This window comes from Pelmatolapia mariae, linkage group LG15, assembly GCF_036321145.2.
Source record: "Pelmatolapia mariae isolate MD_Pm_ZW linkage group LG15, Pm_UMD_F_2, whole genome shotgun sequence".
NCBI classification, from domain to species: Eukaryota; Metazoa; Chordata; class Actinopteri; order Cichliformes; family Cichlidae; genus Pelmatolapia; species Pelmatolapia mariae.
The window spans coordinates 27,061,629-27,086,303 of NC_086240.1; the positions used below are offsets into that span (position 1 = coordinate 27,061,629).

The 24,675-nt window shown below is 42.1% G+C and overlaps 1 protein-coding gene across 1 annotated transcript in view; it reads right to left on the minus strand.

The window, feature by feature from the left end:
• Nucleotides 1-1,584: 1,584 nt before the first annotated feature.
• nmbr (neuromedin B receptor) overlaps nucleotides 1,585-24,675 on the minus strand; it is a 66,385-nt gene continuing 43,294 nt past the window's right edge. Inside the window, exons 4-5 of the mRNA XM_063496388.1 lie at nucleotides 7,911-8,149; nucleotides 1,585-4,608 (exon numbers count right to left, since the gene is read on the minus strand). Coding sequence (XP_063352458.1) covers nucleotides 4,449-4,608; nucleotides 7,911-8,149 — 399 coding nt within the window. The 3' untranslated portion in view covers nucleotides 1,585-4,448. The remainder of the gene's footprint in view (nucleotides 4,609-7,910; nucleotides 8,150-24,675) is intronic.

Genomic DNA, 24,675 nt, shown 5'->3' on the forward strand with positions numbered 1-24,675 from the left:
GAGATAAACAAAAAGTCTCAAGATGACACAAGAAATCATGACCTGAGAACCTCGAAACAGCCACTGCTTTCCTTTTCTGTAGTCTCCTGTCAGAAAGTCTGACTGTGGATCGTTTTAAAGAGACAGACAGACGTCCTATAAACAGAAGCATGATTAGAGAAAGTGAAGTCTTGCAGAGACAAACAGAGCAAAGTCAAAAAGGTGAAACAGAGAAGGAAGGATTTCAGATTTCAAGACCAGAACAGCTCTTTCTCATTACTTTTGTCATGGACACAGTTTGATAGATTGCTATGATTGGATGTGGTGGGGGAGCTGCTGTTATCACACAGTGCTTAAATAATGCTTAAATAATCAGATTAAATAGTTGTTAAGGCCTGGTCCATTTTAATAACATTCAATCAGTCTCAAATTCTGGTTTCAGTTTGTGGAAACTCTGACAGAGTGTAGCTGATCCTTTTATAAAGTTAGAAATATACGAGCTCGTCCGACAGATTACATGTTTCTGATCAGAAACCCAAGGTGGACAGCTAGCTGGGAAACACTCCTTCAAACGCTCCTTTCAGGTCGGGTTTGAGGTGCTCTTCAGTTTACAGGCACAGAACAGGCTGACAGCTTTCCTCACAGTCAGCAGTTCAACAAAGCAGGCGTGATACATGAAACCAGATTAACTGCTTGATTCCCTTCAGTGGTTCTTTATATCTGAGAAAAAACACGTATTGTGGAGAGATCTTGGCACTGGAACATAAACTGATTGGACAAATAATATGTGGTTTAATGAGCCGAGACGTGGAATTAGAGCTGCAACAAGCGGTTTGACTGAGTCCCTTTTCAGGCAAGAACGCCAATCATCAACCTTTAGTTCTCAGATCTGACAATCTGCAGCTAGATTTCAGGGGAAAAAAACCAAGCTTTCCAAAGCTCAGAGGAAAAGTGGAACTTAATTTTTAACATGGATATGAGTCACTTTTTTTAAACTACAAGAAACAGACAGAAGCCTTGCTGTATGTAGCCTTCTGCGAGCGTTCTTCTAATTCTTTGTAGATTGAAATTCTTTAAAAAGTTTTGAGCTACACTAAAAACTAAAACGTTCCTCTTTCTTCCATGGCCAGATGTTTTGGCATGACTGTCAGCACACCAGCCTCCTTAAAAGACAAAACGGTCATTTTTACCCCTCGCGGCAATGACAGCGTACAGAGTGACAGGATGAACATGATAGCAGCTCAGAGATGCTGCTCGTTCCACTAAACCGACAAAAGACTCAAGCAGATGCCACTGAAGTGTGTGTCCATCTGCATTGTTGCCCATTAATGGTGACGTAAAACACACACACACACAGACTACTATATTTTCACTAGTTAAGAGTTTTCGAGCCATGCGTGGTTTATCACCGGCCTGATTGAATCCATAAAAGTTCTGATGAAGGTTATTCTGTGAAACTGAGCCATGGTCAAACTATAAGGTTCAACAGATGTGACGAACCAACCGCTGTCCATCCACCCACTACCCGTCGACAGCTGCCTGCGTGCTGTAATTTCAGCTTCTTACATTTGATTGTCTAATTTAAAAGCTACGAGCCTGAGGTGACGACCAGCAGCCAGGCTGCCCTGTAACCTGTCCTCTCTCCACTTTAAATAAGCCTTTAAAAAACATTTATTTCTACTAAAATATGGCAATGATGCTGCAGATTGGTGTGTGAGTGTGTGCCTGTGCAGAAGCATTTATTACGTGAGTGTCTGACATTCAAACAGGACTTTCCAGCACAGGAAGGTGAAGCATGCACGACATCAAAGAAAACACACTCAGAGTTTAAAAGAGAAGAAAAACGACACCAAAACACGGTCAACAGGACGTCACAGCATCTCTTTGAAAATATGGCACGCTGATCTGTGCACAGATACTCCATCAGCTGTTCATGCTAAGGCAGAAGCACAAAGCTCTGTTAGCCTTTGCATCCACCAGGAAAGGCTTATTATCGAAATCTGATTCTGCGGTGACTTCAGTTACAGGTGAGCAAGATATTGTCGGGTGATGATGGTAATCTTGTTCCATGGATGGGTGAGGAGCTGCTCCTGATTTTTAACAGTCGGTAACAGGATTCATTGAGGAGATCAAAAATGAGCATGCGTGTGTCACAGCTCTGTCCTCAAGAGCATAAGTCTGTGTAATTCTTTATTTCACAGGTCCATAAACATTTGTAATGCAATTAGTTAGTAATTATGGAAGGAAAAGGGAGTTCAAACTAGTCGCTCTTACTTCATAACCCGAGGAGTGTTCATGAAGTGCACAGCAGGGCAATGCTTTGCATGTGGGATTTATCTACAAGCAGGCTAACAATTAATTCACCAAATAATATTTGTTTTGAAGCAAAGCACTTCCTATAATTTAGCTCTTATTAATGTTCCAGAACACCCTGAATCCACGTTTAAAGCCCTCTAGTTTCTACGTTGTTTTAACAGCTTCCTAAATCTGCTTTTCCCTTTTTTCACTTACATCTCCGGTTCCATGTCAAATACTCTCATGAGCCAAAGCTCCAAATATTGATGTCAGTGAAATTTGTAATACCTCTGGAGGTCACCTGTGATCATAATCCAGTTTAAATCTGCAATCTAAGATTGCATTGCAAAGTATGCATCACATTTGAGCCAATAATAAAGTCCAGTGTTGGGCTGAAGTGTGTCGGGTCGGTAGTTCAGTAAAAATCTGTTTTTTCTTTTGTTCTCTCAGAGTTGTGGAGGCCGATATAAATGAAAGCCTGGAATCGTGCCACTACACTCAGCAAGTAAAACCACTCACAGAAAAAGACATTTCAAACCTATCAGGAGAGCAAAAGTCTCTTAAAGCTTGAAGGATAATGAGACGGATGACATGAAAAGCATGACGCTGCGAGGAACAGTTTGCTGCCTTTCAAAAGACTCTGCAGTTTATTGGCAGCCAAACAACAGCAACATTAAAGTCTGCAGTTCAAAAACAGAAACGTCAGGGAATCTGAGTAAAACCGAGACTCTGCTGATGTGAGCAGACGGGTTCAGGTTCCCCTTTTAACACCAAAACTATGGCAACAGCAGCATTTATTTTAAAATGAAAAACAAGAGCTGCTGTTTGTTGGCTTTGAGGTGAGGGGAATTTCTCCTGTACAAATATACATTAAAGTGAATCAGCGATCTCACATCGCTTCCAACAAGATCGTTTTCTTCTCATGAGTAAATCAAGAGCTGCAACTTCAGGCTCAGCTTAAGCTATGTGCCTGTCAGTCATTTTCTATCAGATCCAAGATACTTCCTCAGTTTGGCCAGCGACTCGATTTGAAGCAAGAGAAAGTGACCCGCAGCTTTCCAGCAGAGGATTATGGGTCACACTCTGTGCTCGAGCTTCTCAGGTTGGCGATGCTACCGCCTGCAGAAATAGGCCACACTGGGTACTTTCCTAACACCCAGCAGCACTTTGAGATTTGCTCCATGAAAACACAAGCAGGACCTGGGTGAGGACAAATGCCTGCTGGCTTCCAGCTCAAACCGCCTGTGTTATTGTTCAAGGACCAGAGGGCTAACAAGAGCAGACCTGCCAGACCCTGTTCTCATCAGCGGTCCTTATGAGTTTAACACACACAGCAAGTTAAAGAGTTTAAGGCTGCTTCCAGTAATGTGACATCCAGAAAAACTAAAGCTGGCACCAGAGAAGCACTTTTCACAAAAATGTGTTTTAAGACTGTTAGCTGTTAAAACCTGGTGGATACAGCAAGCAACAGAGCCACAAAACAAAGAGCTACCAAACAGATTCAGGTTCAAGTGCATTCATCTCCAAAGTGGTTTTAGCAGGAGTTCGGATAAAGACAGGTGACACCCCGTCACTCAGGAGCCTCCGAGCATTCTCCGAGACATCCTTGGATAAGACGTGAACATTTTTCCTCTGAGAGTTCTGAAACTTTTATCTGAGCGCAGCAGACAAACGAGCCCACTCAGTGAAATCAACACACAAAAATGGCTTTTTAGATGAGTCCATCGACGGTGAACCTCCCGGCAGCAAAGCACAGAGAAAACAAGCAATAGCTGCAGATATGCTAACGTTCCACCCATGCTGTCGGCTTTAACGTCTGTGAGGCATTTCTCACAAATTTGATTCCATCCATCTTTATTTTTTATCCAGTTACTGTTAATAAATCTGGAGAATCGTCCTGGAGTGTTCTCAGTTTTTATACTGTCCGTGTTTGTCTTGTATTTCTAAGAGGCACGTTCTGTTTGGTTGCCAAGGTAAGGATGTAGACGATAAGTCTGATGGGAAAGGAGCGACCGTTGCAGCCATTCAACTTGTATAAGACTCTTGTCCGCTGTCCATCCCTCCACCCATCAATCCATCACTGCTCCGCAACAGAAAACCTCTCCTACGATAGTCCAACGTTTCACACTCGGGAGGAGGTGAAGCTGAAAATGTCAGACTCTTAGCGTCCTGCTTCACAGAGCCACTTCCTGTCTGTTGGGGTTTCCATTGGCTGCCGGAGCGAGGGCAGCAGTGGGCGTGTTCTTCTTGATGGAGGTGAGGCGGATGTGGGAAGTGCTGTGCAGATAGCTGGCTTGGCGCTCAGGGCGAGGACCTCGACCACATCGCAGCTGACTGAGGAGGAAGAAGAAAGCAAAACTCAGTGCAGATGTTAGTGGCAGGATTCCTGTTTACCAGATATTTTTATTGTTAGGAGTTTGCATGAATGTGGGTTGAGGCGTAAACCTCTGAGTGGTCAGTGAGCCTCTGTATCCCGATATACAGCCCATTTACCATTTCACAGATGAAGAGAGGTTTGTGGGGAACATGCAGTGTGCCTGCTGAAGCTGAAAGCATGTGAGATTAGCGTGTTAAAGTTTTACAGGATCGTAGTTTCGTGGCTGAAAGGGCAAAAAGAAATCAGGTCTGGTTTCCATTTCTTAGACTCATGTCACTGGATTCTATTTTCATAAGCTGACATTTCAAAATTATCACTTCTTTGTTCCACTACAAAGAGTTTTATGCTTTTGTTTTATTATCTTGTCTCTGAAAGGTCTGAATAACTCTGTGATAGAGAAGATGATTCTAGCACTGGGACTACAGAGTTTTACTCAGTAACTGTCTTGGCAAGAGAACTCACAGTGATGGTTGCACATCTATCTTTTTCCATGTTTTAACAAATTTTTAACATTTAAACCTGCTGTGGAGGAGAGGATTGCTAGCTCTCCTCTGCCTTTCTCTGACTCATTGCTGGGCGTCGTTGTGTCACTGCCGTCAGCCTAAATATCTGGAACCATGTGCACATGATCCTGCCTGCTTGATACTGCTACTAGTGGTCAAAAATACAACAGTGTAATTTAATCTGTCTGCAGCATGTGAGAACATTCACTGTGTTTAAGTTCTTCTTTCAGGTTTTAGCACAAATGTGGATCTGCATCTAGAGTCAGAGACGTACAAAAGAACAACAACAACAAAAAAAACTCAGCACGGGAGTAAAGACTGGACTATGTATACACAGAGGGTTGATGGGGGAGTAAAAGAAAACAACTCAAAAACAGAGATGAAGCAACCCAAAAGATAACCGCTAACCACCAACAAAAAAGAAACGCAGTGAAGGCATTAAACTCAATAAACTCCAGGCAGAAACCAGAAAACACAGAAACTCTTCACTTGAGCAGAAATCAAGCAAAACACAAAAAAAAAAAAAGGTATTTGTATAGCGCTTTTCTAGTCCCTAAGGATCCCAAAGCGCTTTACACAACCAGTCATCCACCTATTCACACAAACATTCACACCCTGGGGTACACTGACAGAGGCGAGGCTGCCGGACACTGGCGCCACCGGGCCCTCTGACCACCACCAGTATGCAACGGGTGAAGTGTCTTGCCCAAGGACACAACGACCGAGACTGTCCAAGCCGGGGCTCGAACCGGCAACCTTCCAATTACAAGGCGAACTCCCAACTCTTGAGCCACGATCGCCCCACAAAAACTAGAAGCTCTACGATAATAATAACGAGTAATCAAAACAGGAATGCACTCTGACATTTCTGTAACAGAAGAACCTTCACAGAATTCACACAGGAAACTAAGAATTCAAATCTCCTTAAATATATGAAACCCAAGGACCAAAGCACCACTGTCGGCTGTTCCTGCTTTAAGTCGTAGCTCTGCAGTTTGGTTGTCTGCAGTTTTACTTACTCTACTTCTCTTTTGTAGAGATTCTCATTCAACAGTAGCTGACGAAGAATTTAGTTCTATGCTGATTTTTTTTAACCAATAATTAATCATTGATTACAGCCTATATGGAAAATCTGCATCACATCATGAATGCCTCTTTCCAAAGAACTATTAAAAACTAAAAAGAACTGGCATGCATGCATGTGCTGGAGATATTTTTCTTCCAAAAGTCATAATCCTCAGAAACAGGCACACATGTTAATGGCTCTCTGGGTGCAAAAGGTGAAGAAACATTTCTGTACTTGAAGTAAATCCTCACACTTGGACCAATTACATTGTTCACCTGTTACATTCTTCAAAACAGGCAAATAGCTATAATTGCATCCCAAAGGCACATTTTACTTTTCCTGCGGCGTCTCTGCTGCTTCCGAGGCGTCACGACCTGCTGCAAATCTGAGCTAAATGAGAGAAAAGCCCGTCCTTGGGTCATGGTTTCCCGCATTTTGGGAGGGCTGTGCCATGAAGAGTTTAAATTAGGGTTTCCATCGTGCAGAGGCAGAAACATGATGAGTTTCAGGAGGTTTATTGGGAGAGGGAGTACTCAGGAGGAGTTTTAGAAAATGGCGAGGCCATGATTATTTTTCAGCAAGTTATAAGAATCCATTCAGACTGAAGAATGAAATACTCGCTGTGTGGTTTTTATCTGAATGCTCAGTCTTGTATAAATGTTCGCCCTCTAGAAAGTTTTGATTACTCTGTGACTGCAGCTTCATGCGGTGTAAACACTCGGAGCACAAGACAACAAAAACACGCTGCCAATGCCGAGCAGCGCAGACGAAGCACGGCCTCGGCGCGTAAAGACGTTTCCATCCGTATCCTTCCACCGTCTGTAAATCAGCTACATTCACATTTTATTGATGCAATCAGTAAAGTAGTAAAGACTCATTGGAGCATTCAGCCTCTGCTAGTTTTTCACCTTTTTATGGTGACAGGAGTTAATGTGAGCAGTAATACAGTGAGGTGTAGCAGCGTCCAGTAAATCAGCATGCCGTGAATGTTTCTACCTATAGTGAAGACAAACAGCAGCATTCACACGTTCAATCTAATTTCTTCTTCAGTAGTCGACGTAAAATAAACACGACCACGTAATTAAGTGTGTTTTATATCACAGAACAGCCGAGACGAGCTCTGAAGCTCCTGCATTCGCTGGTTGACATCAAGCATCTGCCTCTGCTTGATGATTTTGATTTTTGAAGCTGATATGTGAATTTTAGTGAATTTTAAATAAATGTAGAGCACTGACAGGCTGTTTGGCAAAATTGCTGACATATTTCTGAATGATTGACTGACTTCTTCAGTGGGAGCAGCTGAACCTGCAGCTGAGAGCAGAGTGAGAAAGTCAATTTTGGTCTTTTATAGACACTGAAAAAAATAAAGCAAGGGAAATATATTCAAATGTAGCTTTTTCCGTATGTTTATTTTTATTATTATTCTTTATTATTTTTCTTTTCTGGCAGTTTTGTGTGTATCCAAATAAGTGCTGCTGAATATTTTACTAATCCAAATGCTGCAGTGCAGTTATGAATAACACTCTGCAGTGTGCACACTTTGGAAATATTAAAGGTGGAACTTGCCCGCCGTATTGTTGTGAGATGTTTGAGAACAGTGTCATCTGCCGGTCTCTATTCTCTGGGGCAGTGCAGGGATCTGGTTAGGTAACATAACCGTCACAGGTAAAAGCACCTGAATAACTCTGACCTGTTGAAGTGTCTGCGGAAACTCTCACTGAGCAGGTAGAGCGCGAACGGGTTGACACAGGACGAGGAGAAGCTGAGGACCCGGGCTAGAAGAGTGATGACGAGGTGGGCCAGCGACAGATCCATCTGGTGGTAGTGGAAGGAGCGGTACATGTAGAGGACGTGGTTTGGGAACCAGCACAGGGCGAACAGGCCCACAAAAACCAGCACGATCTTAGCCAGACGCTTCCTCGTCTCCATCTGGAAGAAAAGGATTTAAAGCGATGAGACATCACAAGCTGGAGGGACTGAACACAAAACAGTTTGTAAACAGAGCTGAAAGATTTCCAAACTACATCTTCAAATGGAACTCACTGGATAGTCCATAAACGTCCATAAACACAGGTTATAAACTAAGATGCAACGAACACAAAAACCTTAAAGGTGCATTTAAAACACAGACACAGTCCTTTATAAAGGACTTTCCCTTCATGATTTCTTAGTTTTGTCTATATTTGTCTCACTTTCTGGTTTCAGATCATTACAGACATGTTAGTATGACGCAAAGGTGGGGTGTGTGTCTTTGTCACAGACTCTGAGTGCAGAGTGTCCTCCACACATTTCCAGTTGTTTTGCAATTTTCAAGTGAGGTCTTTAAAGCTTTAAAGCCAGCAGCGGTTTAATGACCTGTTTTTGATTCCATTCAGAATGAAGGGAACTTCCTAAAGTCTGCCTTTGATGGCCCATCAGCTCCAACAGCTCCACCAGCTGCAGTGCCCTCCTCAGTAACTGCTGCAGAAACACTCAGCTACTATGATATGTTGTTACTCCAGTAACTTTTCAATGTTTAACTGTTTCCATTACAACCTTTACTTATAGCTGTAAAAGTGTGTCAGTAGAATTCAGCTGAGGGGGCACAGTGACCTTTTTGGACACTCCTGGCCCCCGGGGACGTCCCTAATGCAGAAGCTCATTTTGGCTAAAGGTCTTTCTCTGTTAAAGTGACCTGTGCCTGCTCCCGCCTGTATGCAGGGCCACAGCCACACATACTCGAGGCTTTGTTGGTCGTCCCTTTTAAGGACATTCAATGGTTTTGGGGGCATATGTCTGAGCACTGCTGCAAACGTATTAAGACGGGCATGTTGGAGTCCATCCCAGGCATGCATTTTATTTATTCTTCCTGAAATTTGTAACTTTTATACATTTTACATGGAAATTGCTTTGCAAAGAAAAACTCAGAATCAGGAACCAGGTGACAGTTAAACAAGAATGGCAGCTTCCCAAGTAAGTCACCGGCATCATTCAAGTTTTGTTTAAACCTTTTGCTTTTATAACCTCACGCTTGGATTACTGCAACTCCCCTTTAATAGGGGTTGGCCAGGGGACTCTGTCACACCTGCAACCGGTGCAAAATGCTGCGGCACGGTTTTTAACTGGTAAAAGAAAATTTGAGCATATTACTCCGGATCTCCTTACACTGGCTTCCAATTTAATTTAGGATCGCTTTTAAAAATCCTTTTACTGTTTTTTAAATCTTTAAATGGTCTGGCGCCTGTATATTTATCCGATGTGGTGCAGTCCTATGTCCCCCCTCGTTCACTCCAGGCAGCCGAGGAGCTGTTGCTCCCAGTCCCTAAATCACAGCTGAAACTTCTCTATTGTGGCCCCGAAGCTTTGGAATGATCTTCCTCTTCACGTTAGGCAATCTACGTCAGCGGTGGTTTTTAAATCCAGGTTGAAAACTCATTTTTATTCGCTGGCTTTTGACTCACTGGGTAATTGACATTGTTATTTTATTGTTATTTATTTAGTTATCTATTGTATTTCGTGTTCTCTTTATATTTCTGCTGTATAGCACTTTGGTTGACCATGTGTTGTTTTTAGTGTTATAGTGCTATATAAATAAATTATAGTATGGTAAACTTTTGAAGGTTTAAACCTGTCTTAACCTCTAATTTCTTTCCATGTTCTCACAAAGTTATCTGGACATTTATTTTTATTTACTTTATTTTATTGTATTAATGTTTTGTTTTAGGTTTGCTGTGACAAATGTCTTCAGTACGCTTCAGTATAACTTGTACGCTTATTTATATGATGTGATTCTCCAATAATACAACCTATGTTCAGAGTTCTTGTGTCCCTGCCTGCACACATTTGTTTGGCTTGATTTTTAGTCTTTGGAGGATAAAGTCATTACTGCATGGATTGTCTCACTAATGAGTGTTTTTGCAAAACTCAGCGTTGGCTAATTAGAATTTAAGAAAACCCACCATCTCCTCCCTGAACACCATAAAAAAAAAGAATGTTTGTCACACAAGTTGAGTACGAATATTTTGTGACAGCTGGGATGTTCATGAAAAGCTTTCCATCATTATGGTTTTGCTTTTTTCTGTGTCTGATGGCTCTGCTCAAAACATATTATTTGTTGGAAGTGAGCAGCATATAAATATGGAGACTGATCTGTATTTAAAGATGAAGAATAAACCTTTATGGAGACCAAAGCAGAATAAAAGCTCTCAGGGAGGATGCTGAAGTGGATGGCTGGGTCAGCATCCGCCAATCAGACATGTTGGTTTATTTTAATAATGACTGCAATCTTCCCACAACCTCAGTCAGTTTTGTTTGTGATTGCTGATCAGAAAACAACATGCAATTCTCACTTTAAGGCACCGTCACACCAAACAAATATTCATGTAGGCCATTTCTTCTTACAGTCTGATGCTGATTAGTTTTTAAAAAGTAAATCCACAGTATTCTTCCTCCAAGCAGACTCGGTGAGCCAAAGTTTCTATGGTAACCATCAGTCTCCATCAGTCGCACCAAAAGGCAATAGGACTTATTAGTAATTTTATGACTAATGAGTTGTCAGAAGTGGTGAGTCTCTCCACAGCATGTCCCATTTTTCTGTATTAAACACTTGTAACTGTATTGAATGAATCCAGAAGGCAAACAGAGTTGAAAAAGTTGCCTTCATTGATGGGTTTACATTTGAAAAATGAATACATAAGAACAAAGCAAGTAAAAAAAAAAACACAAGAGTTGACCCAAATGTCTGTTTGAACAGAGGAGGATGCCACAGTGTTGAGGGAAAGATTTTCTAGCTAAGGTTCGCCCTTAGTTTTCAGACAGGTACATGGAATCACGAGAAGACCCAAGGATCCAGTGTGGAGAATAGGAGTGGAGTTATCAATGATATAAGTGGGGGCTTTGTCTCATAAGGTCATAAAAGAAAGAACTAAGATTTTAAAATCATACCTAGACCTGACTGGAATCCTCTTCAGACACTTGTATGTAGCAGAGTATGTTGAAAGCATTTTGTACAGATGGGAGGCAATTAATAGATGCGTTAGACAGACAACAAAATAGACCATTAGAGTAGTCGAAGCTGGAGGAGATGAAGGCAAGAACAAGAATGTCCAGTTAACTTTTTGAGACAACAGTCCTAAGTTTAGGAATATGTCTTGAATAGAAAAAGTAAGCGCGAGTCAGAAACTTGTTATGAGCATCAACAGTTAAAGAGTTACGCGCGCTAGCTTGAACAGTGGATGAGAAAGAGCTCCAGAGGGATAATTAAAGACTCAGTGTTATCTGTGTTAAACCATGAAAATATTTACCGTCCAACCATTCACTGCATTAAGACAATCAGTTAAAAGCAGAGGCACAGTTGATTGTCGTCAGCATACGGATGACTAGAAATGGTTTAAAACTAGTAATAATGTGACCTAATGGCAGGATATACAATGAAAATCACAAGTTACTTAAACCAGATGATAATTCAGCCACATCTGACCAGAAACTGCCAACTGAGTCATCGTAGTGAAAAATAAAACTCTTTCCACAAACGCATCTGAGCAGCATAAATTAAATACTTACTTGTCTTTGTCCTCACAAATAGTTGAACCTACTAAACCACATGCTAATCCTAAAAATGGTGAAATGCTAACACTGGATTGTCAATGACAAGATGAATTCATGCTGCTTTTTGTTTGTCAGGCAGGACACAGAAATGCTTAGAAGCAAACATGAGAGATCCTCGAGGTAAAAACAGGTAAATCCAGCAGTTTTGCCCCTCGATCATTTACTCTGGTGTAAAAATGTACTCAAGCTCGATGGAACTGACAGTTTGACTCCCATTGGGACTTGCATATTAAAAGCAACGAAACGGAATGAAACGGATGGAAAACAGAATGAGTGATGGGCGGAGACTCCAGAGAATGGATTTAGGATTATAATACCAGCAGATGCATGGAGCGTACGCCATCATAAGAGGAACCTGACCTTGTCAGGCTGATGCTCAGCGATTGTTAGAGACACATGGAAAAAGGTCAATCATGTCAGTCAAATGCATTTTACACAGGTCACCCATTTCTGCACGCCACAGCCCAGCTCAACACAAACACGCAAAAAATGTCAGCGGCGTTTCTTCAAAGAGCTTCTCTGTGTAGGGCAGACGTCACACCCATCAGACCTGCTGGCTTTCTGATGCTCCTTTAAATAGGAGAGCAGCACACCGACCTTCACCATTCCCTTTTTAAAATCCTCATGAGCACAAATTAAACTCCGAGTGCATTCAACCTTCTCACTGCAAACACAGAAAGAAGTAGAAAATCAGCTCTGCAGTACGATGTTTGACACAAAAGACCACACGGAGCACTCGGTGGAGGATTTTATTCCCCCTCAGGTGCACAGAGGTTTTTTCCTTCTCTGTGCTTGCATCTCTTTGATATTTCAGTGACTCGCCGTGAACGTCACAGCACTGCAGCGAGACACAGTTTGTCAGTAACAATCAGCTGGTGCAGAGTAACAAGGTCTGGGGGCGATCTGTATGTCGACTTCATCATATCCTCTGCTGATTGGCTGTCACAGGAGTCACCTAAATCCTCTCGAGAGTTGTTTAACTTTTTGAAGTTTCATTTCACTCCTTTGACCAGAATGTGTTAGTTTTAAATTCTGTGTCATTTGATTTGTTAGTTTTACTCAAAGTTGACACACAGACGCGTGTCAAAGAAATGCTCAGCATCCCACACCCAGGACTTTGAGTTTCACACCAGAATTAAAAGGCTCATGTGAAGCTGTAGCGCACAAGTATCAATTTCATGGGGTAGAGATTTTTATTTGGGAAAATTTCATGTTTTTAAAGGGTAGAGATAATAGATTTTTAAATAGATTTTAATTGTAGTAAAACCCCTTCTGCGAGCATCTGCCGGCTTGATTAGCAGCATGAAGCCAGCAGCAGCTGAGAATTCGCAGCAGGACCTCCCGACAGCATCACCTGCAACCTGCAGCCGCCACAACCAGCTGCTTCTCCTACTCACTGAAAGTTTCTGCTGCGCTGTAACTTCACTCCTAACACCTGTTTCACTATTTATCTAGAGGCAGGTTTGTCTTGTTTTTAATTTAAGCAGCCAGTTAGCATGTGGTAACAGACTACTATGTATGTCTGGACAGGGTCAACATCCTTGTCAAATATGCTACTACAACTAATAATAACGGTCATAAGTCCTGTATTTTATTTCAGACATTATCCATACAACACTGTTAGCACTTATTTACATTTCTCTGGCCCTGAAATTCTCTGCTGATGTTTAAATGTTGTATCAAAGCATAATCTGCACACAATAAGAGGATTGTCAGCACGTGAATAAATTAACTGAGGCGTACATGTGTTTCTTTTCCACAGTGAACCTCTTTAATGAACACGTTGTGCTGCGTAAAGAACAGATGTGGCTTTCCAGCTACGCATCATTCACAGCGCCCAGCTGCTTCTCACCTCGCCTGACTCCACCATTAAAGATGAGAAACGTTTGTAGAATAAAAAAAGTTAAAGCGACAGCAAACTCTGCTGATTGCAGAGCAGGAATCATCTCAGTGCTGCAGGCGGGCTGCTGATTTGTGTTTGCTCTGATTTGCTGCCAGCACTCGGGCAGAGCTTGGCATCTTTCCCGAGATCCTCTTAGGCACCTGCTGCTACAGGCCACTACTCATCTGGAAGGCTGGATTAAGTCAGTGTGTGTTTGCATGAACTTTTAGAGGTACAAATAAACTTTTCCTACTTCTAATTTCTTTGCAGTTTGTAAATTATTTATTTATTGTGTGTGCCTGTGCCTCTGCATGTGAGTGTTTGTGCTCAGATCCAGTTAGTCTGTAATAACGTGAGAAAGTTAAAAGTAGCCAGAGGAGGCACATGTCCCTCCTTCCTCGCTGAGAAGGAAGCTTCTGAAAACATCTGGGAGTTGAGAGCTGTCGGCTCCCATTAGAGGTACGTCTGAGACAGATCGACACCTGAGGTGAGGCGAGCCATCACTCTGTCATTTTGCTATCACACTCCACACGCTGCAAAAATGCCAATATCCAGAAAAGCCACAACAATCCAGAACTCAACATACATAACTGACAGTGAGACCCATGAACCAAAGCACAGGGTCATACAGAAACATGAAGACAGAAATCAGGGACTCAACAATATCACACGGAATCAGACCTGATAGTTGAATAATAAAGAAATCCAAAACTCAGCCTGCATGAGAATCCAAAGTTAAGACGCTTGGAATAAACCCTCAGTAGAAGCCCAAGAATCTGATGCCTTCATCAAACAATTAAAAAAGAAAAAAAAAACTTTAGAAAAAACCATGGGACCAAGACGGCAAGGAGAGGCTTCATTTCGTACTAGGTCCGAGTGTGGTGGATCTTAGTGTCTTCCTAAACATCATAAACCTGGGTGGAGGACGGTTCCACAGTGTTGGTGTTCCACTCATGTGTTAACTGTAAAAAAATACTTATGAGCACAATGGTTGATTATGACATCTTATTAGTATAAATTACAGTGGACATTCCCACTGGCCTCCAAGGAGCAGACACATTTGGGCCTAATCAGCGCTGCTTTTGCACATGTGCCAGTGACTGATTTAAAAGTTACACAAGTCCTCAGCTGGACTGGAAGTGGGTCATAGAAAGTTTTCATGGCTTAGCTGAGACTCAAATGTCACAACACACCTGACATTTGACCCATATAAGGTGGACTAGTGGCTGAGTTTGACTTAACACTACCAGTCAAATAAAATGCAAATATGGATCATATTTGGGTTGTTGTTATCAGGACAATATTCCTGGAAGGAGTCACTGCAGGTGAGGTGAAGAGCTTTTCTAAAGTTAACAGCTACACTTGTTACCACAGTTCCAGTGACAGCCTCCATCACCCCTCCACCTCTCCACCTGTTCAAGCAGAAAAGTGTTTTCTTTAACAGACCATCAAAACTGATTTACTGGCCCAGGGAGGCCAAACTAGTCTGGACACCTTGAGGTCTTTGCACAGTAATTTAGACAGTTATTTCGAAGTCTTATCTAAACTAACTGGTTTTAATGATGGTGAAGATAAACAATAATTTGTAGCTTTTCTTCCACCTTATTTTTTTCTTCTAGCATCGTCTTTTCTCTTTTAAGTGGATTTGAAGTGTTTCTCTATGTGTGTTGTGTGATTTGGGGGCTTTTCTCTGTATTATTTTAAGGTGTTCACCTTAAAGATAATAGTGATTTGGCAGTATTTAAACAAAATCGAATAATTTTTTATCTGTAGCGGTTTCTTATAATGCCTTTAGTCAATCATTGTTACTTAAAATCAGCCTCAAAAATTAACACTCTGAAGACTTTCAACAAAATTCCAGTCAGTGCTTTCCCAGGGAGACAATAACAGGAAGCTCCCAATGTGTGAGTCTAAAGCCTGGTTGGTTTCATGACCTTGTTTCACTCATGTTAATGCAAACCGTCACAAAGCAACTTTGTCGGTACCCCAAAGCTTTAGGTCTAGCTTTAGATGTAGCTTTAATTCTAGCTTTAGTTCCAACTTTAGGTCTACTTTTAGGTCTAGCTTTAGTTCTAGCTTTAGGCTACGTCCACACGTACACGGGTATTTTTGAAAACGCAGATTTTTCTATGCATTTGCACCTTTCGTCCACACGTAAACGGCGTTTTCGGTCAGTGAAAACGGAGATTTCTAAAAACGCCTGCCAGGGTGGATATTTTCTAAAACTCCATTTTTGCAGTTACGTGTGGATGAGAAAAACGGAGAAAACGCAGCGTCAAAGGTGTGCGCCTTTTTTGACGTCACAGTGTGCGCCACGTTATTGTTTCAGTGAAATGAATTTCTACAATGGGGGACTTAGACAAAATACTGTTACTGTTAATTGTACTCTCTGCAGTGTTTAAATGCTTACACATACACACACAGTTACTGTCCCTCCACACATAGGACTCGGTTCTGCTTCTATGCGCCATCTTTGTTTACTATTCCCCGCCGAGGCTTCGAGACTTCTGATTGGCCAACATTTCTACACGGTTAGGAATATATCGCCACCTGTTGCTTTGGCATGTTCATAGCAGCGTTTTCCTTCATTTTTGCATTTACGTGTGGACGGGATTATTTTTTAAAACGAAAACGGAAAATCTCCGTTTTCAAAAATATCCGTGTACGTGTGGACGTAGCCTTAGTTCTACCTTTGATTCTACCTTTAGTTCTAGCTTTAGGGCTAGCTTTAGTTCTTTTCTAAGGTTGAGCTGCCTGATGGTGGTCATCCATCGCAGGCAGACCATACCTCGGATTCATGTTTCCATATTCTCAGATGCTTCCTCAGCCCACGCTCACCTGGTCACAGTTTCCTTTTGTTCATGTCGACTTTTCACCCATACACATCAGTGTAAAACTGCCTTTTGTATTTCACCATGTTAATGCATTAGACGTAATCAGTGAACATTACTTGTGTACTCTTTTTTTACACTTTGAATTTAAGCATGTGTCTTTCCTCAGACAGTGTTATTCAGCTCTTCTCTGACTGTCTCAGCCTGAGAAAAAATTGACTTTCAATCATGCAGATCACAACCACCTGAGTGATGAATGTGTTTCTCTTCCTCGGTGTGCTTTGTGACTTCTCGTCGGCAGCACCTGAAAAGATCTCTGTTCGATCAAAATGCAGCACTATGAAATGAAATTTGCTGGGAGCATCTTATCTGTGCATGCACTGTCTGACTTCTGCCTTTGGCTTGTTTTTGATCCTCACAGCTTGTTTGTCTGAGGGAAAGTCGCAGTGATGATTAAAAGAAAAACTCTGATTGTTAGTGGGAAACAAGACATGAACAGGCCTCTCTTGTATCAAGATCACACACTTTGTCAACACATCCATCCACCTGAGCCACTTCACTTTAAAAGGAGAGCTGCACCTTATCAAACATATGCAGCAAAAACACATTTCGATGCAGCAGGCTGGATACGTGAAAAACTCCACACCATAAAGACTTTAAATGTCTCCATAGGAAGTTGAACTTTCTCAACTCCTGTTGTTGGATGTGTGACGACAACAAGCATGAAAAGCAAAAGAAATCTGGGAGTGAGAAGCAAAAAGAACTTGTCTCTGCTGCAGGGCACACACTCCAGGCTAGAGAGGGAAATGTGAGTATGGATTCATTCATATTTCTGATGCTGACGTCAGTGGTTGAGTTGGAAAAAACAGAGTCCATTCACCCACACAAAACTTTCATGATATGAAGGTTTCAGAACTCAGAGGAACAACTCTGAATAAAAACATCTCAGAAGCAAAGTATGAATGAAGTTAGAGGGAACAAATATGCATGCATCAATACAGGAATCATGGGGTGTACTTAGTTTTTCATAAACTGCATATAAACTAAGTACACCCCATTATTCAATAATAAGATGATAAGAACTTGTGTTGTTTGCTGTAAGCCTCTTTTAACAGAATAGCTTCAGTTCTTTGAAGTACATTCAGGAATTTTCTGTTGCAGATTTACTGCTGTGCTCAGGATCATTGCCCTGTTAATGACCCAGTTTGGTCCAAGCTTTAGCTGTTGGACAGACAGCCTCACATATAGAAAACTCTAGAATACTTTGGTAAACAGATGAGGCCACTGAGTGACTGCAAGACGGTCAAACGATCATCACTGCGCAGCTGATCTGATGTGTTTGGTTTACTCCAAACCTGCTGCTGTGCATTATGAACAGAATCTCCACCTTCTCAACAGTCCAAAGGACTTTATTACAGAAGTCTTGTTGTTTGTGCAGATGCAGCTTTACACACTCGGGCGCTCTGCTGGCACACCCTGGAGTTTCTCTGACCATTGCATGATCAGAACTTCGGATGAATTTTCTGCAATGTCCAATCCTAGGAAGATTGGCGTCATTTTATCACACACCTGTTAAAGTTTTAGGAATTTTTACCCAGACCGGTTAAATGCCAAACTTTTACAGAGTGGTCACAGAATCTCTTTAGCAGCTCCTGGGTCCTACTTACCCTCCTAATTCCTATAAAAGCAGGAAGGGTGTACTTAGTTTTTCAGAGTCCTTAAAGCTCCACATACAAGCCTCTACATATATGTATATGTATATATATATATATATATATATATATATATATATATATATATATATATATATATATATACATATATAATATCCAATGGTACTAATGATATTCTGCGTGTTCATCAACCCTCCCCTGATGGACTGTCATGCTGTCATGGCAGATGGCTGGCATTCCCTGAGCTTGGAGATTTCTTCCTGTTAAAAGGAGGGGTTTTTTTTCTCACTGTCACCAATTGCTTCCTCAAAGAGGGTTCTTTGAATCTTGGGGTTTTCTCTGTATTATTGTAGGGTCCTTACAATATAAAGCATCTTTAAGCGATTTTTGTTGTGATTTGCTGCTATACAAATAAAACTGCAGTGAATTATTTAATTTTGGGACAACAGCCAGGCCGTTAGCTTCAGCTTCATCTAGCTAAATGCCCTTCCAGTAACGCACAGGAGTGTGAGAGACCACGAGCAGCCTCACTCCAGTGGTCTAAAACCGAGCAGAGTCCTCGCAGAGATGTAGAAGAGCAGCCCGTCCACACACATGCACTCAGACTCCATCTACTACAGTTTCGTTTTGTAAACTCTGTGACTGGAGGGCTTTTCTGTGGGCTTTTCTTTTGTGAGCATTTCATGAATAAACATGAACTTTTCTCGCTGTTTTCATATCAGAGACAGAAAATGGAAAAGTCTCACTTAAACTGCTGCTGCAACAACCTCTGTGTGTTTCTGAAGTGGCAGCCTTTGTGTGTGTTGTTGTTGGCCCTTACTGCTGCTGCCATTGTTGGAGGTTTTGCTGAAAGCACATGTGGCAGCAAAACAAGAAAGAGACAAATTATGATGTGTACTCCACTGCTTATCTGAGGGGCTGCTGTGATACAGGACCTACAAATGCTTGGAAGCACCAGTAGATGGTCAGAGGTGGGAGCCACGTGTGATGGAAAACAGCAGAAAAGGAAAGACACTTACTGCAACATGCATACATACTTCTGAAAATAGCTCATGTGGACATACTTGATCAACACCATTAATTTATTTACAGAAATCACAAATGCCTTGCTAACCATTTCAGTTAATCCAAGAATAACAAAAACTAGAGCTAGCTGAAAAAAAGGCTATTTGGTTTTTGAGAAGCAAGCTCCAACAAATCCAAACGGCCCTCCAACTAGCGTATTGTGGTGTCACAGGCCAGTTTCTGCTCTTTCCAGTTCATTAAGCTAATTCTTTTTGCTCAGAGACATCCCAGCATGTAGTTGGTAGAAACTCTTTTTCATAAGCAAAAACTAACTTGGACTAAAACTTCTGTGGACATAATAAAGTGCACAGCTTCAGCCAAGATAATTGTCTTCAGTTTTCTGCTTTGCACACTGTTTAGTGTATAAAAATGTTTTGCTAGCATCTTTGTCACACTGAACCACCTGTTGCTCTGAATATTACTAGTTTTTCTGCTCTGTTGTGAAGATTACCCAGGAAAAATGGATGGGCTCGCTCTGTCCTCCTGCTCAACCAGGTGTTTTTGGCAGGTGGTGATTGGTTCTTATTTTCTCAAAGACCAGTTTAGTTGAACACCAAATATCTGCAATGTGTGACTAAACCTTTTGATTTTGTTTGACTGTTGGTCCCTGTTGTCTGTGTAAATAGATTGCAGTTATATTTATCTTTAGCAAAGCTCAACGAATGCTTTTCATTCACTCACAAATGCACAAACCGTGCAAGGTACTTGGCTACCATTTCGGCCTAGCTGGGGGTTTGGTGTGCTGTAGGTCCCACTCCACCATCTATTTCCACTTTAAGATGCATAATCCTGATCACGAGATGACCTAAGTGGACTTGTGGAAGAGGTGGTATAGGAACTGATTAATAATACTCTGTAAACATTACTTTTTAAGGGCAATGTACCAAACTGCACAAAATAGCATATGAAAAGTTCATGTTTGCCATATGCCATACATACATCATGCATGCATATTATGCCCTTATTTGTTTCAAGTTATACAGTTTCTGTGAAATTTGCATAAGCAACAGGCTCAGTCACGAATACTCTGAGGTCCCATCCCTTACACGCTCTTTGTAAATACAGATATTACTTAAAATAAAATAAAAAAACAGTTTGTGCTGGTGAAAAAACATTTGGATGCACATCAGTGAAAAATGGTCTGCATGCTGAACCGTCTTTACCAACAATAACAACAACTAAAGATAGTTATAGAGCCTTGGTCGTATATAGTAGTATAGAGTCCTGCTGATGCTTCATGTGGGTATGTGTCCAACACACCCCACTTTAACACGCAGTGCGTCTGCAGCTGTCTACAACCTGCTGCTCCTGACACTCACCCCCACAGTTTTTGTGGTTTCAGTTCAGCATGTTGCTCCTCTCTCTCTCTGTCTCTTCAGCATTCCTTCAAACTCTCACCTCAGTCACCTTTAACTCCTCCTCCCTCCTGTTCTTTTCTCTGCCTGCTCTCAGTCCCATTCTGAGAGGAAGCAGGAAACTGCAGAAAAGCTGCTGCTGGAAACAAACATCGGTGACAGAGCTGAAGTAATGAGCTTTGAATGGAAAATGGCTACATTTACATAGACTAAGCATTCAAACAGAACTTTATTCTGTAGAACTGATGCAGTTTATTGATCCTAAATTGAGACCAACAGCCAATTTAGAGTTCTCTGTCTTCTGGTTTCTCTCTCCGTGTTCCATGGTTGCTCTGTCTCCCCTGTCAGGTGTATACCCTTGTCAAGTCCGCGTGTCTGTGTTATGTTTCCTGTTTTACTTTGAAAGTCCATGTCTTATGTTAATGTGTCTGGTTTTGCTTCCCTTCCCTCATTAGCCCTGATTTGTCCCAGCTGTGTTTTCCTCCTGTCTCCCATTCACTGATTGCTCCCTCTGTGTATTTAAGCCATGTGTTTTCTTTTGTCTGTGTCATGATCTCCCACATTCTATGCTGTGTGTTCAGCCAGCCAGCCAGCCAGCCAGCCAGCCAGCCAGCCAGCCAGCCAGCCAGCCAGCCAGCCAGCCAGCCAGCCAGCCAGCCAGCCAGGACTGTGGGAGGAAGCTGGAGCAGCTAAGGAAACCTACACAGCAAAAGTTGTAAATATGAATTTAAGTTAACCATTAGTGAAATGTTAAGGATAACAGGTCCTATAAATGTAATGAATACTGCCTACAGTTACTGACTCTGCAACTTTATAAAGGAGCGTTATCACGATGTGGTATACTATCCTGCTGGAAGCAGGAAGAAGATGGTGCACTGCGGTCATAAAGGGATGGATGTGGTAAGCAGCAACACTGAGGAAGGCTGTGGGGTTTAAATGATGCTCAGCTGCTGCTGATGGGCACAAGACTGTCAAGAAAACCACCTCATCATCATGTCATTGATACAAGGCAGGCTGGATCCATGCATCCATGTTCACACCAAATCCTGACCCTACCGTCCGATAACCGTAGCCTCATCAGACTCATCAGATCAGGGAACCTTCGTCCAGTCTTCTGAGCCCATGTGATCTGTAGCCTCAGTGTCCTGTTCCTTGCTGACAGGAGTAGTTGTCTCAGACCATCTGCCTTGAGGTTTGATGTGCTGTGTTCAGAGATGCTCTTCTGCATATCTTGACTACAGTGAGTGGTTATTTGAGTTACTGTTGCCATCTTGTCAGCTCTCCTCTTCCCCGACTCAACAAGGCATTTTCTGCTCTCCCTGGATGTTCTGGGTCATTCTCTGTAAACCCTAGAGATGGTCCATGTAGGTCAGCAGCATAGATTATTCTAAGTGCTGACAAAGCTTTTGTGATAACTTTATTTTTACTGGGTGATTTCGCTGTGAGATGTGCAAGGGAATAAGTTCTGATAGGAAAAACGAGATTATCCTGATAGGCTTCAGAGCTTGTTGATGGGGTTGTTTCCTGCATGTAGTTTCTTCACACACAGCAGCTTTTTATTTTCTCCTAATATCCTCAGACATCAGAATAAAGCAACAGTCCAAGCTGGTGGAAGGGGAGGCAACACTGTGTACAGCTCCCAGTCACAATTCATCCAATAGGAATGTCTCACTGGCTACAATAGTCATAATTTCTGTGACATATGAAGCTTTCAGTCACTGACAGGAAACCATAGTTGGAGATTTGAAAATGATTCTAAATAAATTGTTGTGTTATAGAAACAGACTACAGTTAATTGAAAGTGTGGCGGCTGTAAAGAGGAACACGATGACTTTGTGCCACAAACCAAACAATCACGAGGTGGGAACACGCTGTACCTGAGCTCACACCTATGCCTCAAGGAAACATGGAGCTGCTTATGGGGAAAGGTTAGACCTCTATAAAGAATACAGTGAGTTTCATTTATGCTCCTGCTTGTGAATGTCAAGACGTTAAAGCTGAGCTGAAAAGCCCTCAGCAGCCTGACGATGATGACAATATCTGCAGCCGTACGTGCATTGAGTGATTAAACGGACCTGGGGATAATTTCACCTGCAACAACATCGGTGACACCTGTAATCTGAATGTTTGGTACTGAAAGACACCGCAGGGATGGCGATATCATATGAGAGATTCTCTGTGGATGGAGAATTCGATCACTGTAGATTACATTTTGGTCTTTCACTCTAATTTGAATGAATGAGTTCAGCTTTTGGTGAAACGGCGTCCTCTGTCAGCCTCATGTCACGAGCCACCGCTTCATAAATCAGTTTTACCATTTGAAGTTCATGAAAATGAAAGGCAGTATTGAAAATGCACATTCTAGACGTGACAGATTTCATTCATGCTTGTGCATTATTGGCTGTATCTTGTATCATTTAGGTGAGTTTATTTTCTTACAGAAGTCTGTTTTAGCAACCAGAGAGTGGACCGCCACAGCCTTCGCCTTCAGCTGTCACCTTTCATTCAGGGGTGGAGCACGTGTGATGGACCATGTCATCACTTTTATGCATATTTTTTCATTGTTAAGCTGTGCAAACCTGAGTGCTTATTGTATTTCAGCACAGTTTATTAAGGTGTGCGTAATTATGTTAGGCAATTTTGTTTTCTTGGGACAAAAAAGAGAGATTTAATGACTTTCAGAGGGATGCAGCACTCAACTACAAAGATGCTGGGGAGTGATCACAGAACCATCACATTCTGTTGCAAACAGTCAGCAGGTCGGAAGGAAAAAGGAAAAATTTCTTTAAAGGCTCAGGTTTAGCCTTGGGCTGCCTGGTTGTTAAAGGAGCCACAGAGTCCATGATTGTTTGACAGCAAGAATAAAACCAGGAATTAAGCTCTTCTGTGTCAGAGGAGACCAAGTCAGAAGGGCCACCGAGCTGATTAAAAGCAGCAGAAAACTGTGTGGCAGTGGAGGGGTTAATAACCCAACGGCACCAAGCAGCAGCGCCAGATTTAACTGCAGTAAAACCAACGTTGAATAACACAGGCATATGATCTGAGAGTCCATAGTCACAAATCTCAGGAGCAAAGTTAGTGACAGGCAGACCATATGACAGAACAAGGTCCAGTGTGTGTCCGTGCTCATGTGTAGGGCTTTTTTACAAGGCTAAAAGAGTCAATAAGGCTTAAAAAGTCCTTTACCAGTGGCTTATCAGGACAACATACATGTATATTAAAATCTCCAACAATAAGAACACAATCATAGTTGGGCATAATCCCAGCTAAAAAATCAGAAAAGTCATTTATGAAGTTCTTATTGTATTTTGGGGGGCGATAGATGACAGTGCAGAAAACCGGGTTTGTGCGACTCAATTTAAGCGAGGTAAGTTCGAAGCTGGAGAACGAAGGCTGTAGAAAACACTGCTTACATTTGTAATCCTTTTTGTAAACAGTCGCTGTGCCTCCACCTCTGCCTGACGTCCGTGGCGAGTTTTAAAAAAAGCAACAATCCATTGGTAAAAGTTCAGATAGAGCACTGGACTCACCAACACTCAGCCACGTCTCAGTCACACACAGAAAATCCAGATGACGGGAACTGAAAAAGTCCCGAAGAATATAAGTTTTGTTTAAAAGTGATCTGGCTTTAACCAGGCCAATCCTGGCAGGAGCTGGAGCTTGGGGTTCAGGAGGTCCAGAAACCCGACGCAGCGATCTCAGGTTTCGATAATGTTGACGGCGGAGGTTTAGCCTGGGAGGGCATGGGCAGCGAGGCTGAGGAGCATCATCATCAAAGCCGACCACAGTCACCAAACAGGCATCAACAGGATCCAGGAAACGCCAAGACACAAACAATCTTGGAAGTAATCCATGCGCTGGTCGGAAAACAGCAGAACAATTCTTTAGAGAAACCTTTCGCTTCACCAGGCGACCGCTTCGTTTACCCCGGCGACGATGGCACTTTCGCTGGGAAAGTAGTGTTGGAACCCGGTACAGGTAACCCGGGATTTCCGATGCAAATGGGGGCAGGGGTTGCTGCCCACCAGCTCCAAAGGACACAATATTTTGGACCACAGGTTTG